An 18251-nucleotide genomic window follows, 5' to 3' on the forward strand; every position below is an offset into this window, starting at 1 on the left:
ACAGACAGAATATTGTATACATAATAAATAAATAAATATTTTTTAAAAAAAGATGCAAAGAGAAAATTTTTTACTGTTTAATGTTTAGTTTATTAATAATAAAGCTGGGTATTTATATCTTTACTAAAACCCTGACATTTAATAAAAAGTAAATCTATTTAAAAATAACTGAATGCAGATGGGGTTAAAAGAAATTGCTTTCCTTGTTTTAAGATGGCAGACTAAGAAATGGCTAGTTTCCTTATATATCAAATCCTAGAAATGTAAGAAGATTGATTACTTAATTTGCAGTCAGTCACATGAAAGAAAGTTGATGGGCTAGAAATAGAATATTTTATAATCTATAACAGACCAACTGAACTGAAGAAGAAAATCACAGTTTAAAATAATCATGGCACTTAAATAATAATACAGACCAAAAGAATCAGGAATGGCACTGCCAGTGTTCAATATCCAAATGTCTTTTGGACTAGAAAAGGCCAAGGCACCACAATAGTAATATTGGTTGGAATAGCCCAGAAGGTAGAATCAAGCCAAATCAGTCTAAGTTCATACCCTAGATAATACTCCCATGGACAGACAGAAGGAAGTAACACATATTAGGTCTTAGAGCAAGCTCTAGTCCCAAGGAGGCTGCCTAACAGAGGTAGGAAAGAGTGTAACAAGGAATTTCAGTGGCAAGGTACAAACACAAAGGAAGAATGAAAACGCTTCTAAGAAATGCTAAACTCCACTTTAGATAGAAAATGAATTCAACAAATGAGGACAATGTCCACAAAAATAAAGTTATAACATAAATGGAATAGGATTTAAACTAAGAATGCTTGATTTTCATTTGTAGTCATGACCTAGATTTATCCTTAGAACAATTAGAAGATTGATCAATATATAAAAGTACTCTTCTTAGTGGCTAGAGAGATGAGACAGTTCAGCAGTGAGGACCCAGGTTCAATTCCCTGCACCTACATAGTATCTCATCCCATCTATAACTCTGGTCCCAGGAAATCTGATGTCTTCTTCTGGCCTCCTTGGCACCAGGCATACACATGGTGCACAGACATACATGCAGAATAAACACTCTTATACAAAGAATAAATAAAAACTAAACAAAACAAAACTACTGTTCTTAGACCCTGGATAAAAGGCAACAAAGGACTCTGGTTCCAAAAGGAAAGAAAAAAATTAAAGGAGGCCTATGATAGCCTGGCTTTTCTGAAGAGGGTGAATTTTGATAGGGATGCTAAACAGAACACGTTCCTATTCTTATTAGAAGGCATAGAACTCAGAATCCAAGTCTGCGGTTTCTCTAAGATGTGGGACAAAGTTCTGGAGGGAATTGGGTATGCAGGAAAATACTAAGGCCAGAAATCTGCCCGAGGTACCAGCAGATCTTTGTAAAAACTAAGACATAGGACTAGGCTGAAATTCTTTAAGAATTGGTTGAAGGACATTTGGGGCTCCTGCAGGGTTGAGCTCATTTACTGCTAACAGGCACAGTAAGAGCTTTCAATGGTCAACCAAGACATCCATCAGAGACCTAGACCATGAAAAGCATGGTTGGGTAGCCTCTGCAGGGAAGCTAAACCAACAGAGTAAAGGTTGTTCACATCCTAACAAAGCCCAGAAGGATCAAATTAAGCTAGGAGTAACAACTGCCTACCAAATCTGAGCACTCTTTAAAAGTAGACAAAAAAATAAAATAAAATATACAGAAACTTGACAATGTGAAGTCATGATGGTCAATATTAAAATGAGTCAACATAGGCAACAGAGTGTGGAAGACTGCTGCCTATAATCAAGAGAAAAACGACAGCAGAAATTGACGTAGGAGGAGAAAGAGACTGGAACAACCAGAAGACATTTCAATGCTGCTGTCACTACCCTCAAAGGTGTAAAGCACTGTGTTGAGGAAAAAGGAACCTAAGACAGGCTTCCTAGAGAAGAGAGATTATATCACACTCATACCATAACAGCAAACGGTAAAAATAGCAAATTAGAGAATCTAGAAACAAAAGACTTTATACGTCAAAATATCAACTGTAACTTGAGAAAACCAAAGCCTCAGCAATGAAAAACAACAGGGATCAATAATTCACACTGTAGTGTCCCCTAAATACTCAGGAATGCTTGGCACAAGAAATTTCAAAGGTTAGTACAAGGTGAAGGTGAAATAATCAGTGAAATGATCAGTTGCAGGACGGTTTAAGAAGTAATTTCATCAGATCTCCTCTCTGATCCTATGCAACTAGGTGAGTACACTGATTTCTAGTCCAGTACAATTCTAGAGTTTTCAAACTAAAGTAGTACTTCCAGACATAAGGACCTCAAGAACAAATGGGGAGAAAGAATATTGTCACATTGAAAATGATTCAGTAGATACAGACATGTTGGATCCTGACATGACCCAGCCTTCTTCACTCAGGAAAGCTACGGTTACCAAGCCTCTCTAACGTCTAGATAAAAGATTGAAAGAATCTTATAATTTCAAATGTAAAGCTAAAAATACTGAGAATCCCAAATAAAAGAATACAGCCAATCACCTTAATAAAGCCCAGAGTAGAAAAATCCCACCCACTGACTTGCTTTCTAATCATTGTTATGGTTCCTTGCTTTTATGTAGAGAAAAACAACTAAATATGTACATAAACATAAAAAACCTCTCCAATGTAAAAAAAAAATAACACAGATGAAAACAGATCTGAAACAGAAATAAAATTCAACCTGGAGGCAAAAGAAAGATTATATAGTGAAAAAAAAATTTAATTTTTCTCAGAGAATTAACAAAAGATAATGTAAAACCATTAGGTTAATTATTTTTAAAAGGAATAACCAGCAAACAAATTAAGCTCTTCAGTGTTAAAAATACAACAGCAACTAAGATTAAAGGATGAAGTTTAAGAAATGGCCCTGGAAGGCTGAGCAAAAAGATAAAGAAGCTATAGGGCAGACCAGAAGATGGCTCAGTGTCTCAGAAGCCAGTTCTGAAAGTAACCATCAATGGGATTTAAAGCAATTCACCAGAACCAACAAGAGCTCAGGGTTGAAAGGATCCACTGCAGCCCCAGCACTAGGAGTCCGAACACTCACTCAGAGGCCATCATTTCAGAACACTGGGCTGAAAAGGATTTATAAGCTTAAAGACACAAAACTAATTCACAAGAACCTTCATGAAGTGAGGGACTTAGTTCACCAATGCAATCTCAACACCTAGAACCTACCTAACCTAGAATGTTCCCACAACAAGTAATGTATCACTTTGAATCAGTAAGATATAATTTTTAAAACATATGCAATGGGCAAACCACACAATCAGATTATTCATTAAGAATAAAGCAAAGCATCCTATTTTTAGGAATACAACATCTTCAGAAATCTTAACTCTTTGTGGAAGCAGAAAGGATATTTGCTGAAGGGCATTAAAAAGGTTACCCCCTATGTAGTCACAGCTTTTCATTTTACCTTAAGTAGGAAATCCATCCTCAGCAGATAGGATTCTCCCTTTTCACAACAATCCCTTCCCCTGAATTATTACAACCTGATTCAAATTCTTTAATACAATAATTCACTTAACAGAAATTCACCCAAAAAAACAACCAGAGAAGAAATTACAAACAGACTGTCAGTGTCGTTTTCACATGACCAGAATCTGGCTGGCTGTGCTGCAGCCAAGGGCAGGGCCAATGCTTTTCTCCATTCACGGTGGTTGAGCTAGAAACACTGGACACTGCCCAGCTCACCTGTCACACAACCAAAGTTCAACTCTAGCCGGAACTCAAGGCAGGCTGCCAGGAATTATCAAGAGATAGTTGAAATAAAACCAGGAGTCAGTAGGACAAGGAGTCTACTCTTTAGAAACTCATCTGTTCAATTATGGTCTATTAGACTTATGTTTCCAAGCACGTGAAGTTTCAAAACATTTCATTACTGTGAAATTTAGTCCATTCATCAAATATATCTTTAGAAACTTTACTTCCTGGGATTTACAGACAACAGTTTTTCAGACCTACACCATCGACTATAAATTCCTCTAATGTAATGGATGGGTCAAGCCACTCCTGCTTTTGTGTTTTGTAATCTCCAGCACAGTGCCAATCACAGAGCACTTAGGACGCTCAAACAGCTCAAATTTTTGCTTGTTGACATGCTAAGGGAGACAGAGGTTCACAGATGTCAGGAAGCTTGCCCAAGGATGTTTACATCAGCAGCTAAAGGTGGGACTCAAGCTAGAACACAGAGACCTTTCACTGGGCATTTTAAGTTTGTGACCCAATTTAAACAAAAGCAGGAGGGAAAGCCAATGACAACTGAATCAAGAACCATGCCAGGCTTTGTGTAGTTCCTAGTTTCTCTAAATGCTGACTAAATTTACATATAATTCAACTAGGTCTGACATCTTCAAAGATAACAGTGTTTCACGTAACTAATAAATATTCAAAGGGAGCCATCCAAATTTTTCTAAGGATAGTTTAATTTTACCTCAACATTTGCACACACCTTCAGTCTTCCCACACTGACATCTACCAAACGCACAAGAACAACGTTTATCCATTGATCTATGTGCACAGCAGATTTAGGCCAGTCAATAAAACTCAAAAGATCGGGGGCTGGAGAGATGGCTCAGAGGTTAAGAGCATTGCCTGCTCTTCCAAACGTCCTGAGTTCAATTCCCAGCAACCACATGGTGGCTCACAACCATCTGTAATAGGGTCTGGTGCCCTCTTCTGGCCTTCAGGCATACACACAGACAGAATATTGTATACATAATAAATAAATATTAAAAAAAAAAAACAAAACTCAAAAGATCAAGTGCCCAGGATAGGACTGGAAAGAAAGATAGGAATAGGCAATTATATCACATTAATTTTTTATTTAATACTTAATTCAACGGGAGGTACAGAAATAGTCTAAGCAAAAAACTGACAAAGAGGAGACTTACCAGTCTCCTTCAAAATGATTGAAGAATCATTTTGATAGTAACATCGTAACTCAAGAGGGACTAGTTGAAAGGCAAAGAAACCCTAGTCTGCTGAAGTAATTAAAATGAGAAATGATGGTCTAAACTAAAGCGAAGAAGGAAGAAAATGGAGAGATGGAGATAAATTTAAGTAATTGTCCCTTGGGACCTCAATTAGTAAGTTTTTCAAAACCTAAAAGTTAAATAAGAGTCAAGTGGTTATGGAAAGTGAGTAACACCTTCGAGTTTACTTAAAGTCAGAGAGTAAATGGGACTGCCTTCCTAACATAGGCAATAGCCATGGAAACTGTCTCTGACTCCCTGGGGAAACTAAGTGTCTAAAGGTATTTTGATTTAGACAAAGCCCTTTTCAATTATCACAGCTGGCATCCCAGTATGTTACCATTGAAAGGGAAAGACAGGAAATGAATCAATAAACCTCAGGAACAAATTCAGCCTGAAAAGACACAGCATATCAAGAGGCAGAAATCTGAAAACAAAGCCTCTGGGTAATTTAATTACCAGGCCGGAATCTGCTGACTGCCCGTTTAATTGTTTGAACAGAACCCAAATTGTCTGCCAAGGCAACCACTCTATGATTTTTGCACCATTTATTATTGCACGTGACCACCTGGATAAATAAGAAATAGTTCTAAAGAATGTAGAACTATGAATAACTTTCATTAATCACACCTATAACTCCAAATGAAAAAACCAGTTTTTTTCATGTTACATAACAATGTCTCAGTTTAAACTGTCTTTATTTATTTATTAAAGATTTCTGCCTCCTCCCCGCCACTGCCTCCCATTTCCCTCCCCCTCTCCCAAACAAGTCCCCCTCCCTCGTCAGCCCGAAGAGCAATCAGGGTTCCCTGATCTGTGGAAAGTCCAAGGACCACCCACCTCCATCCAGGTCTAGAAAGGTGAGCATCCAAACTGCCTAGGCTCCCACAAAGCCAGTGCGAAAAAAAACAGTTTTTTAAAGCAAATTTATTTGCTATTACATATTCCAGGCTACTCAGAAAATTATATCTGTCAGGTATTTTAAAAACCAGAAAATAAAAGCTACCATGATTAAATCCACATGCTCTCATTTACCATAATATTCCAAAAAGGAAACTTTAATAAGGGAGGTGTAGAAGTCAGAATAAAGTTAAGTAGAAGGTAGAACTACCATCAAATACCCAGAAACTGCTTAGGATTCTAGAGGAAACCAATTTCTCTCTTGATGCAGCTGGTATTTCCTCATTCATGTTTATCTCCCCAAGAGTAAACACTCCTTTCAAAATCTGAACAAAGAAGTGCCTGAGACTACTTAACCTGGCAGCATGCTCTTTGGCTTCCCTGAATAAATATAAGTCTTATAAAGGCCACAGTAGACTATTACATTGTTCATTCAACAGGTACTTATAAAATCATTTGTATTTTGCTAAATCCTCATCAGAACTTCAATCTGTTAGAGAGAAAAAGTAGACGTGAAGTGCTAGAAATAGCTCAGTTGGTAGAATGCTTGTCTGCCATGTAAGAAGTCCTGGTCTGATCCTAAGCACCCAGGAGGTGAAGGCACAAAGAAATTCAAGGCTTTAGGACAACCTGGGCTACGTGAGACCTTGTCTCAAAAACAAAACAAAACAAAACAAAAAAAACTGGGTAGAGATGGTTCAGTGAGTCAAGTATGTCCTGTGCAAGCCTAAGGATCCCCAACTTCCACATAATAATTCCATTGATCTGCAATCCCCATGCAGTGGGGTGGAGACAGGCAGGATGCTGGACACTCAATTGGATAGCCACTGTAGCCCCCAAACTGGTCTGACCTCTAGGTTCAGTATAAGACCCTGCTTTATTTTTTTATTTATGTTTTAATGTGGAAGAGAGTAATACAAGAGTACACCCAATATTGACTTCTGGCATCCACTTGTATACACATATACATACATACACCATACACATGAAACCCAAACAAAAAAAACACAATAGCAACAAAAAGCCATGAAGACTTTAAGAATAATGAAAAGCAGTTTGTAGATAAGTTATCAATATGAATTATACAAAACAATGTAGAATGTTTTTCTAAAAGGAAATCAATGAGGATATAATGAATTGAGAGGAACTTTTGATTAGAGAGAACTTCAATTAGTTTGGAAAAAAGGAAGAGAGGGAGGGAGGGAGAGAGGGAAGGAGGGAAGGAGGGAGGGAGGGAGGAAGAAAAGAAAGGAAGAAAAGGAGGCTTAGAAGATATAGAGAACAAAGGATTTCCAGATCAACATTAGCAATGTCTTATTTAGGGTTTCTATTGCTGTGAAGAGATACCATGACCATGGCAGCTTTATAAAGGAAAACACTTAATTGAGGTGACAATTACAGTTTCAGAGATTCAGTCCATTATCATCATGGTGGTGAACTTGGTGGTGTGCAGACATTAGTGCTGGCTACATCTTGATTAGAAGGCAATAGGAGGTGTGGTGCAGGAGAATTGTCTGTATTCTGTCAATCATGTTTTAAATAAACGTTGATTGGCCAGTAGCCAGGCAGGAAGTATAGGTAGGGCAATGAGAACAGGAGAATTATGGGAAGAAGAAATTTGTCTCGGCAGTCCTGTCCAGACACCGAAGAAGCAGTGACCTACCCTGCTGAAAAAGGTACTGAGCCATGTGACCAACATATACTAAAATAATGGGTTAATGTAAGTTATAAGAGCTAATACAAAGCCTGAGCTAATGGGCCAATCAATTTATAACTAATGCAGACTCTCTGTGTGATTTCTTTGGGACCTAAACGGCTGTGGGAACTGAGCAGGACAGAAACCCCCAAAAGCAGGCCCTTATGTTACAAATGGTGCCAACGTGTGAACAACTGCATCCACATAAAGCCTGAGACAGCCTGAGACAGCTTGGGAATTTGAGACGCAAAATAACAGCATTATACATGGTTTCTTGGTAGCAGCAATTTCTCGGATCTGCTCTGCTTGCTAGAGGCAAGCAAGCGCTCTCATCTAAGAGAGGATTCCTGACTCAGCTTTAGCTGTAAAACTTTGCAGCTCTTTTAAGAGGTCCAGCCAGGAAACACTTAAATAGTGTTGACAAAAAGCTGACCGCATGCTTTTTGATTTTCAGCAATAGCAGGAAAAAAGCTGTGCAGTTTTAAAATGCTGGCTTTTTGGGCTGTCCTGCCAGTGCAAACTCTGACTCTTTGAGGCAGGAGGTCTGGCTACAGAGAGAGAGCATTTGAGTGTTGTTTGTGGACACACACTGTTGCAGCTTGCTTGCTGGCAAGGACCCTGAAACGCCATAGAGTTGAGGCAATAAACATGGCTCTGGCCAGTACCTCTGCCATGAGCCTGGAATTTTAGAAAGCCAAGGAATGGGCTGGAACCAGTCATCAAAGCTACAGCTTTAATCCTACCCATACTGCTTAGCAAATTAAAGACTCATGTGGTAAGAAAAAGAGAGAGATATACAGTAAAGATAGATTCAAAGATAAAAAAAAAACCTCTAAATGATTTACTGTGTGTTAAAAATATATGCTGGTTTGGGAGAGAAAAGGAAAAGGTTAAAGTCCTTAAAATAAAAAAGAGAGAGTAGCTGGGTGTGGTGGCACACACCTTTAATCCCAATACTTGGGAGGCAGAGGCAGGTGGATCTCTGTGAGTTCAAAGACAACCTGGTCTACAGAGGGAGTTCCAGGACAGCCAAAGATATACAGAGAATCTGTCTCAAAAAGTAAAAGTAAAAATAAAATAAACAGAGGTTAAGTTAAGCCACATAAAGATGGAAAATACACACAGAATCTGGATATTGTATGTTATTATGCTCTCTTTGAATTGTTTGCATGCTGTGGAAGAAGCAACAGCTGCTAAAAGATATTTGCTTATAAATGCTGTTGAATTAATTCAAGATAGGTATTCTGAAAATACTTGACTTCAAAATTGAAGCCAAAAGGTATGTTACCTTGGAGAAGAGATTTTGCTTTTGTTTCTACAGGAAAAAAGAAGCTGTGGATTCATTCTGAGTTAAGAAAAATCAGGTTTGATCAAGGAAGATCACCTGAAAAATCTCCAGTAGGAACAGATAGCCCAGATGTCTGAGTTCTACATCCAAAACAGATTCAAGACTAGGATACTCTAGTCAGGACTTGATCAAAACTCTAAATTTTCTTTAGGTCCTCATAAGATTATCAGTGCCTCCAACCAGCTGGAAGTAGCCTGGAATACTACACCCACATTCCCCAAAAATGGACTATGCATATTTTCCTTTGTTTAAAAAAAGAAAGAAAGAAAGAAAGGAAGAAAGAAAGAAAGAAAGAGGAAGTGGTGTGGGAGAATTGTCTGTATCCTGTCAATAAATAAATAATAAACACTGATTGGCCAGTAGCCAGGCAGGAAGTATAGGCAGGACAACCAGACAGGAAGTAGAGGCGGGACAATGAGAATAGGAGAATTTTGGGAAGAAGGAAGCTGTCTCCGCAGTCCTGTTCAGACACTGAAGAAGCAGGATGTGACTTGCCCCGATGAAAAAGATACCAAGCCATGTGGCTAACATATACTAGAATAATGAGTTAATATAAGTTATAAGAGTTAACAAGAAGCCTGAGCTAAGGAACCAATCAGTTTATAACTTATGGAGAACTCTGTGTGATTTTCTTTGGGACTTGCTGGCTGTGGGAACTGGGCAGGACAGAAACCCCAACAAGCAAGCCCTCTTGTTACAGAAGTGGGTGATATCTTGAGCATAGGAAATCTTAAAGCCCACCCCAACAGTGACATACTTCTTCTAATAAGGCCATGTCTACTCAACAAAGTCACACCTTCTAATAGTGCCCCTCCCTAGGAGCTTATGGGAGCCATACATTCAACCTACCACAAGTACAAATCTGAAATTTGTATGTTCTATGCCTTGACCCTTGATGGTGTGCTGTTCAAATTGGACAAGCAGGACACAAAAGAGAGTGGCTGCAAAACCTTGAAAAGACAAGGTAGTATAATCCTTCAAAAATCCTGCTTTATAGAAAAGTCTGTTAAATATTCTAGGCCTGTGGGCTGAAGGAGGATGCCCCAACATTGCAGAGGAAACCTTGGGTGGTTGATAACCAGTACGAGCATCAGAAGGGTCTTGTGACAGATGATCAGATATCGCTATGAGATTTCCACTGTATATCAAGAGGTGATAAAAGGGCTCTTACAGTCTCCTGTCCCTAAAGACAACCACTTCCCAACCTCTATAACCACCCATCATTGTTGCCTGTGGTAGAACCGCACGCAGATGGAACCATACAATGCATGCCTTTGTTTTATTTCGAAACAGGATTTCTGTGTAGCTCTGGCTGTCCAAACTCACTCTGTAGACTAGACTTTCTGAGTTCTGGGACTAAAGGCATGCGTGACCATGCCTGGCTATAAACTGTAGTCTTGTGTTCTTGTTCAGTGGTTCCTATAAGGTTTATTTATGTGCTACTGTTTGCCTTTTGCCTTCAGAGCCATCTTAGTTTGCATTACCATATCATAGACTGCTTTGGATACATTAGCCACTGATGAAGATTCTGATTGCTCCTCTTTTGGGCATTATGAAAGGGTTGATATGAACATCCCTGGGCAAATCACTTGGAAGAACACTTGTTCTTTTCTAGTTTTTGTGACTGGGAAAATGCATGTTTAACATTATAAGAAATTATCTGTTTTCCTAAGTGTTACACAAATTACACTTCCACCTGTAGTATGAGAGTAGTTCTAGTTGCTTCACAGTCTTTCTTCCATTTAGTGCTATCCATCTCTAATTTTAACCATTTTAGTTGATGTGGAATGTTGCTTTACTGGGATTTTCAATTAGTATGTCCCTGATAACTAATATTGTTGAATATCTTTTTCAGTGAAGGGTCTGGTTCCAATATTTTACACACTGTTAAGCTATTATTATTTTTATTGTTGCAGCTAAATTCACTTTTGAATTTTTTCTCATATCTTCAAATGGCAACTATCTATATCAAACTAAATGTCCTGGTTATTACCTCTAACACATTAACATCTAATTCATCATTTTCCACTTTGAAGCCAAACTTACATATTGTTGCCAATAGTATAAGCATTTTCTCCACTTATACCTGCTCCAAATCCTACCCCTGAGTCAGTAAGACCTCCTGCGGAGAAGGTAAAGTATAATTACTGGCAGTATTGACTCTGGGATTGCCTCACTGACTCATCCAAGGCCAGTCTGTCATTTAACAGTTGTGTGACTTTAGCCAAATTTCTGAATCCAAATTTCTAAATCTTTCAGAGTCTTCCTTAGAAGGTTTTTCTATTTTATTTTATTTTTTTGAGATTTACATGATCATATTAAATACTTTAGCACCTAACTTGGACATGCTTAACAAATATCAACTGTCTTATTTTTAGAATTGGAATTATTTCATACTTAAAATCTTTTTGTGTGATTCTGGTATCTAACATCTTAATTCAGACTTTTCCTTCCATGTAAATAAAACAGTCTCTTAAATTGCGTCTTCTCCCCTCTTCTCCTCAACTTCAGACTATACACCACCACTGGGTTATCTTCCTGAAACATCATTTACACACTATCACCTTTGGGCTGAAGGATGGTCATTCTAAGAAATAATGCTAACTTTTTATTCTAACACACAAGGTCTTCTACAATTGGTCCTTACACACCTCCTTAGCATACTTCTTTTACATATAGGGGAAAAATTCATGATGCATTGAAGATACTCTTCTCAAAAGTAAAATTAGAAACAGAACTAGCACATAAGGTAAATGGAAATAAATCCAAATTAATGAGCTAAAGTGAATGTCATTGCCTTGGAGGAAGAGAAGAATATGTCAGTAGAAATGAAGGCCGAATGGTAAAAAGAACAAACCTTAAAAAAAAATTAGTTTATCCTTACACTAGCACAAGCATACTTTTGCCAAAATTAGAATTTTGGATATAGAAACAGAGGGGGAAAGGAGAGAAGAAAAAGGAGAGTGAAAGAAAGGATGGAGGAAAGGAGAAAAAAAGTTGACCTATTAAGTAAAGCAGATTGTCTAGATTAACGATTATCAATAAATTATGCAAGGAATAGCTGGGCACAAGTAGGAGTTAACCTAGTTATAGACTGGAGAGTTTTAGTTTTCAACAGTGAGATACATGAAAGCTATTAATACAGTTGTAATATAATAAAGTTATTTCAGGAAGATCAAACTAAGTACACTGAAATATACTTAACTAGCGAAGAAATAGAGTATGATAAAACATGAGATCTTCACAAATTGAGACATGAGGTGATGAAAGCCTAGATTAGGGTGATGACTGCAGAAACAGAAGGATTCAATTTCAAGTCATTTTGCAAGAACATAGTATGGTTTGCTGGCCAACTAAATACAAAAATAAAAGAGCGAAAAAAGATACCACACCCTCCCAGCACAGAGTAGGTCTAAAACAATACTTGTAAAGGTAAAAGGTGATTCCGAAGTCCTAAGTCTAAAAGATAAACATTAAAATATAGCAAAACAAAACTCCAATACTGTTTCTATGTGGTTCTTTTTATTACATTTCCAGCCGACTTAACACATTTTTGGCTCAATTCATTTGAAATCTTACACATATTTTTCACTATTTGGTAGATGTTGCTTGAACTGCATATTATCACATATAGAAGCCACATGAAAATTAATCTTTTTCTAACAACTGTTCTTATGCCACTACCTTACTTTCAAAACTCCTCCCTCCCCCGTACCCACCTCTATTTAATGTCATTAAACAAACTAGAAAATGAGGACAACTAACATGACTACGCTGGTGTTTTAGAATCACCCTGATCATGGTTAGTGGTACACTACTGCACCCTACCTCTATGAAGGAGGCAGAGGCAGGAGAATTGGTATTTGAAAATTTGAAGCCTGTGCTATACAGTGAGGCTTTAAACAGAGAGAGGGAGAAAGAAAAGGAAAAAAACAGATCATTCTAGAAACATCCTGGAGACCTTGTTAAATAAATCAACAACTGTATAATACAGACAGGGGAGAAAGGAGGATAGAGAGATGCATGTTTTTTGAGAGACATGTAGGAAGCACAGGCAGAATTTCAAATTATCAGAAGAGGGATGCTGGAGATGAAATCAATACCGACACCAAGGATCTCAGCCTAGAAGATTTGGCACATGAGAAAGAGAGAGAGAGAGAGAGAGAGAGAGAGAGAGAGAGAGAGAGAGAGAGAGAGAGAGAGAGATAGTTTTTGTGAGAAAAGACATTGAGTTCTGTTGGGCTACAACCCGCATAAATAACAAAGCCAAAATAAATAAAAATAAATCATACTAAATGGTCTCTGATTCCTCTAGAGTCTTCCATTCTAAACAGTAAATATTATCCAAGGATTTCATCATATTTTAAAATTAAATTATATTACTCATTGGCTTCAGTACTCAAATGAACTGTACCACAGTGGAAAGTTAACTAACACTCTCTGTCCAGCTTCTCTATCTAAAAGTCTCCTTTTCAGAATTTAAACTGACCATTTACCCTAGATAATTTACACTAAGAAAAAACTTTTTATGTGAAAATGCACAAAATGTGCCTCAATTTATATATGAGTGTGATTCAAGCTTATTTCAAAGATCTCAACAAAAAGAAAAGTTGAGACCATCCCCTTTTCATAAAAATAACACCTAACATGTAAAACCATTTCTAGTTTAAACTACAGCTTAAAGTTAAAAATCTAGCCTGGTTACTGTGGCACACATCTTTAATCCCAGCATTCAGAAGGCAGAGGAAAGCAGATTTCTGTTGTGTTCAAGGCCAGTCTGGTCTACAGAGTCTAGGATAGCCAGGGCTGTTACATAAAGAAATATTGTCTTGAAAAACAAAACAAACAAAAAAAACCAAGAACAAAAAAAAAAACCCCAAAAAAAGCTTTAAAAATGGGTAATGACCTAATAAAGCCTTCTCTTGACTTCACTGATCCTGTGAACTACTTCCCGTTTCTCTCATTGAAAAGTTGTTTGCATTCACCATTTTCTTCTATTTGTTCTTTAAACACCTTTAATCAAGGTTTTGGTCCAGCTGCTCCTTCAAATTTGCTCTCGCTACTTCAAAACGGTGATATCAATGCCCACTCTTCAGTTCTTGATCTACCAGCATCTCTTGACAGAGATGTTCACTCATCCTCCTGAGACTACTTGGTTCACATGTTTTCCAGCAAACCATGTTTTCTTCCTTTCCAGTCTCATCTTCTGTCTTCTCCTTTTTCCCTAACTCTCTAATTTAAGTGCCTCAGGAACTAGATCTTAGTTACTCCCATAATTACGCACACTACTTTAAGTAGTCTCTATCTGACAAGAAATCAAATTGATTTTACTTTAAAAATATGTACTGAAGGGCTAAAGAGGAGATGACTCAGCCAGTAAAGCCCTTATTGTACAAGCATTAGGATCTGAATCCAGATCCTCTGTACCCACATAAAAAACGGGTTCAGTAAAGGATCTGAGTTTAAGTTCCTAGTACCCATGTAAAATTCCAGCATGGTGGTGTGCACCTGTAAACCCAATGCTTGGGTAGTGGATCTTGCCAGCATAGCTGAACAGCAAGTTCCAGGTTCAGTAAGAACCATGCATGCTTCAAATTTAAAAAGGTGTAGCGTGACTAAAGAAGACACTTGATGTCAATCTGTGCAACACAGATAGTCAGACAGACAGACACACCAATGACTCCCCATGTTACTGTACATTCTAACCAGAGCTGACAGTAACTACTTCAAAACCCTCTAACCAGATTTTGGTTACAATCTACTTTGAAAACAGCAGTGTGTCTCAGTGATGATTTGAATACGATGACCCAGGCATTCGTCTGTTTGAGTCTATTTTATGTGTATGGGTGTTCTGCCTGCACAAAAGTCTGTACATCACATATGTGCCTGGTGTCCATGGAAGCCAGAGAGGGTGTCAGATTCCCTGGAACTGGAGTTACAGTCCAGCTGTCATGTAGTGCTAGGAATTGAACTTGGGTCCTCTGAGAGAGCAGCCAATGGTCTTACCCACTGAACTATCTCAACAGCCCCGTGCTTAACTCTTTAATGAGAATGACTACCGAAAATCTGAGTAGGAGCTAAAGTATTTACAATAGATACAAAGTCCCTAAATCTGCTCCTCACTCCTCCTCCCGTTTACCTTTCTGACCGCCTCTCTTAGTAGTCTTTCTCTTTGCTCCTTCTTGTTCCCCTCGCGCTTTCTTCTCTCCAATCATGGTGGCCTCTTTGCTAACCCTTAGACATGCCAAGAACTCTGTGGCCTCAAGGACTCTCTGTATTTGTTCTTCTCTATCTCCTGATAATCCTCTTTTCTCCATATATATAGACCCATGCAGTGAGGTTTTCTTTGACCATTTGTCTTTCACCCTATCCCTCCATCCTTCATGAAAAGAAGCAGAAAAATATGAGCAAAACAGAGAACAGTGGCCAATCAAAGCTGATCCAGAGCTGAACAGACATACTGGATATTAGCAGACAGGGACAGTAAAAATTTATTGTATCTCAGATGTTCAAAAGCCAAGTAAAGACATGAGCCCCCTAATACACATGCAAAGGGTTCAAATCAGATTGTAATCTATTCATTGTCTGAGGTGAAAAATACATTTAACTAGGAAAAATATATTAGATATTGCAGAATAAAAGACTAGTGAGCTTGAAGACACAGAAGAGTAACTACTTAAAATGAAAAATAGGAAAAGGAAATTCTTTAAAAAGACTAGGCAAGACTGGACTAGACTCTTAAAGAGAGGAGAAAGAGGTGGGACAGAAATAAGTTAAGAAAACAATGGCTGAAGAATTTCTAAATTCAATAAAAACACTGTATTTACAAGTCCAAACAACTTGTGAACACTAATCCAAAGAATCTTGAAGAAAACCACACAAAATAATCAAATTACTAAAATTGGTGAAAACTGCCTCCAGTTCAATCCTCCATATTAGAAAAGAATAAAGACGATTTTAGATATACAAAAATGGAAGGATTTCATCACCTGCACTACAAAAAATACTAATAGCATCCATCAGGCCAAAGGAAAATGACTCTACATGAAACTAAGTACCCACCCAAAGAAACAAAGGTGTAAATATTCACGTATACAGAGAAATGTAAAAGTGATGTCTTCTGATCCAAGCACAATATGACAAAACCATAATGTTCAGGCAGGGCAAAGCAGGAGTCTATTATCTTAAAATTCTTACACTAGGTTTCAGGGCAAATGTTACTTCAGGGTAGATTTGCACATGAATGTCCATAGCAACCTATATATCATAGCCCAAACTGAAAGCAGTCAAATACCTGAAAGAAACCCACTGAAGCTGAGGTCTTACAGTTACAGGGAGTACCTGACTTAAGCATAAGAGCCATAAGATCACACATAGGCCACCAATGAATCCCCTCAAAGCTAAGCCATAGCAGGACTCAATAAACAAAATGGTAAAAAGTAAAAAGAAATAAAATGTCTCTTATCAGATAACAAGTTTCTCCTTTTCTTTTACTAGCTACTCTCTAATGCAAATAGAAAATTAAAAAGTATTTTTAAAATCATGTATGTAAGAAAATAAGTTATATTCCATATTTTAAATTACCTAGAATTTAATAGTTTAAGACTTAAAATATTGTTAATTACTAAATAACCAGAAAAATTAATATGAAGTAGCTCATTCATGCAGGCTAGTGACTTCTTTAAGTTACAAAAAAAATAAAAATAAAGAAAAAACTTACCAAAAATTTCTCCATTTTTGGCATACTCTGTCACAAGGTACAACATACTTTTGGTCTCCATTACCTATTGATAAATGGTCCTATATTAGTCAGACAGAAAGGATTACTTTACCACATTCTATAGGGTTACATAAATTAAAATTTTTAGTGAAAGAGTAAGTTATGAACTATTTAGAAGTCAGTATTTATAAGCCTCATATACTCAACCCATCATTCCTGTGACTATTAGATTCTTGTTCTAAATCTGAATCCACAGCCCAGCTAGAAATGCAGAATTTCAAGTCTGATTCCAGTACTGCAGAATTAGAATATATATATATATTTAAACAAAAGTGATTCCTATGCATTCCTATTCAGGTTAAAGGAGGTGAACACAGGTTAAAGAAGTTCTGAAGATCTTTCCATCAACTCTTCACTTGAGGCTGTGAGTGCTATGTTATCAAGGCTGTTTAGCTGAGCTAGCACAATGTGGTATCTATATTCTTTCCTACTGTGCTTTGGTTAATATTGTTACAAGGTACTTGTAATTTTAAAGTATTGCTCGCAAGCTGCTTCTTCATAGCTCTACTGCTTTATATTTTCATTTAAATTAGCTTTTCTAGATTCAGAAAGAAAGTGTATCATTGTTACCAATTTGATTTTTCTACTATATGAACAAACACTACTCAGACTCAAGATAAGCATTTTTAAACTATTTTTCTGTATACGTTGTGTGGGGGGGGGCTTATGTGCATGTATGTGTGGGTGCATTGTATGTTTATCTGTGTTATGTGAACATGTGTGTAAGTGTGTGGAAGGTAGAGGTCAGCTTCAGGTTTTCCTCAGCTAGGCTGACCCGCCCTGAAAGCCCCAGGGATCCATGTTTACATCTCCCTTCACTGGGATCTTGAGTGTGTACGCCCACTATTCTTGTCATTTTTACATGGGTTTTGGAGATGAAATTAAGTCCCTAGTTTCATGTAGGCTCTGGGGACCAAAGTGAGGTCATCTAGCATGCATGCCAAATACCTTCTCAAAGCCCTTTAACACCCTTTTAATAGTCGTCTACTGAAACTAATTTTCACTAACACACAGGCTTAGGACTGTGCTTCATCAGATAAGTAAATAAGTACGGTAGTAAAGAAATAAGAGCTGTTGAAAATTTGGAATTTAATAAAATTAGGCAGTAACTTGACTTTACAAATACATAATACATGTATTTGTACCATGTGACTTACGGGAATCAGTTTAGGACATGGCTCATTAGTCCTTCTAAAATGATTATAGACCTATCTCCTTCAGAAATGTAAAACAAATGCTTATAGGGAAAATCTGATGCAAATTTGACTTAAATCTGTATAGTTTTAGAATTTTAGGAAATATTTTGAGTGGTACAATATACATATTATTGCGTGTATGGGAGGATTATCATAAGCTGATGGTTTCCAACTTTTTAAGTTGAAATTTTCAATCAATAAGATTATTTACAAGTATATATGTACACATGTACATATTTGTATAAATATATAGAATATCCATCTATCTATGTATCTATCTATGTATCTATCTATGTATCTATCTATGTATCTAT

The 18251-nt window shown here is 37.3% G+C and overlaps 1 protein-coding gene across 3 annotated transcripts in view; it reads right to left on the reverse strand.

Annotated features, from left to right (window-relative positions):
• Sik2 (salt inducible kinase 2) overlaps positions 1–18251 on the reverse strand; it is a 109350-nt gene that overhangs the window by 79217 nt on the left and 11882 nt on the right. For all 3 annotated transcript variants that reach the window (XM_026779263.1, XM_013346246.2, XM_005347327.3), the window contains exon 3: positions 16682–16745. In XM_026779263.1, coding sequence (XP_026635064.1) covers positions 16682–16745 — 64 coding nt within the window. The remainder of the gene's footprint in view (positions 1–16681; positions 16746–18251) is intronic.

Source organism: Microtus ochrogaster, chromosome 5, assembly GCF_000317375.1.
Source record: "Microtus ochrogaster isolate Prairie Vole_2 chromosome 5, MicOch1.0, whole genome shotgun sequence".
NCBI lineage: Eukaryota > Metazoa > Chordata > Mammalia > Rodentia > Cricetidae > Microtus > Microtus ochrogaster.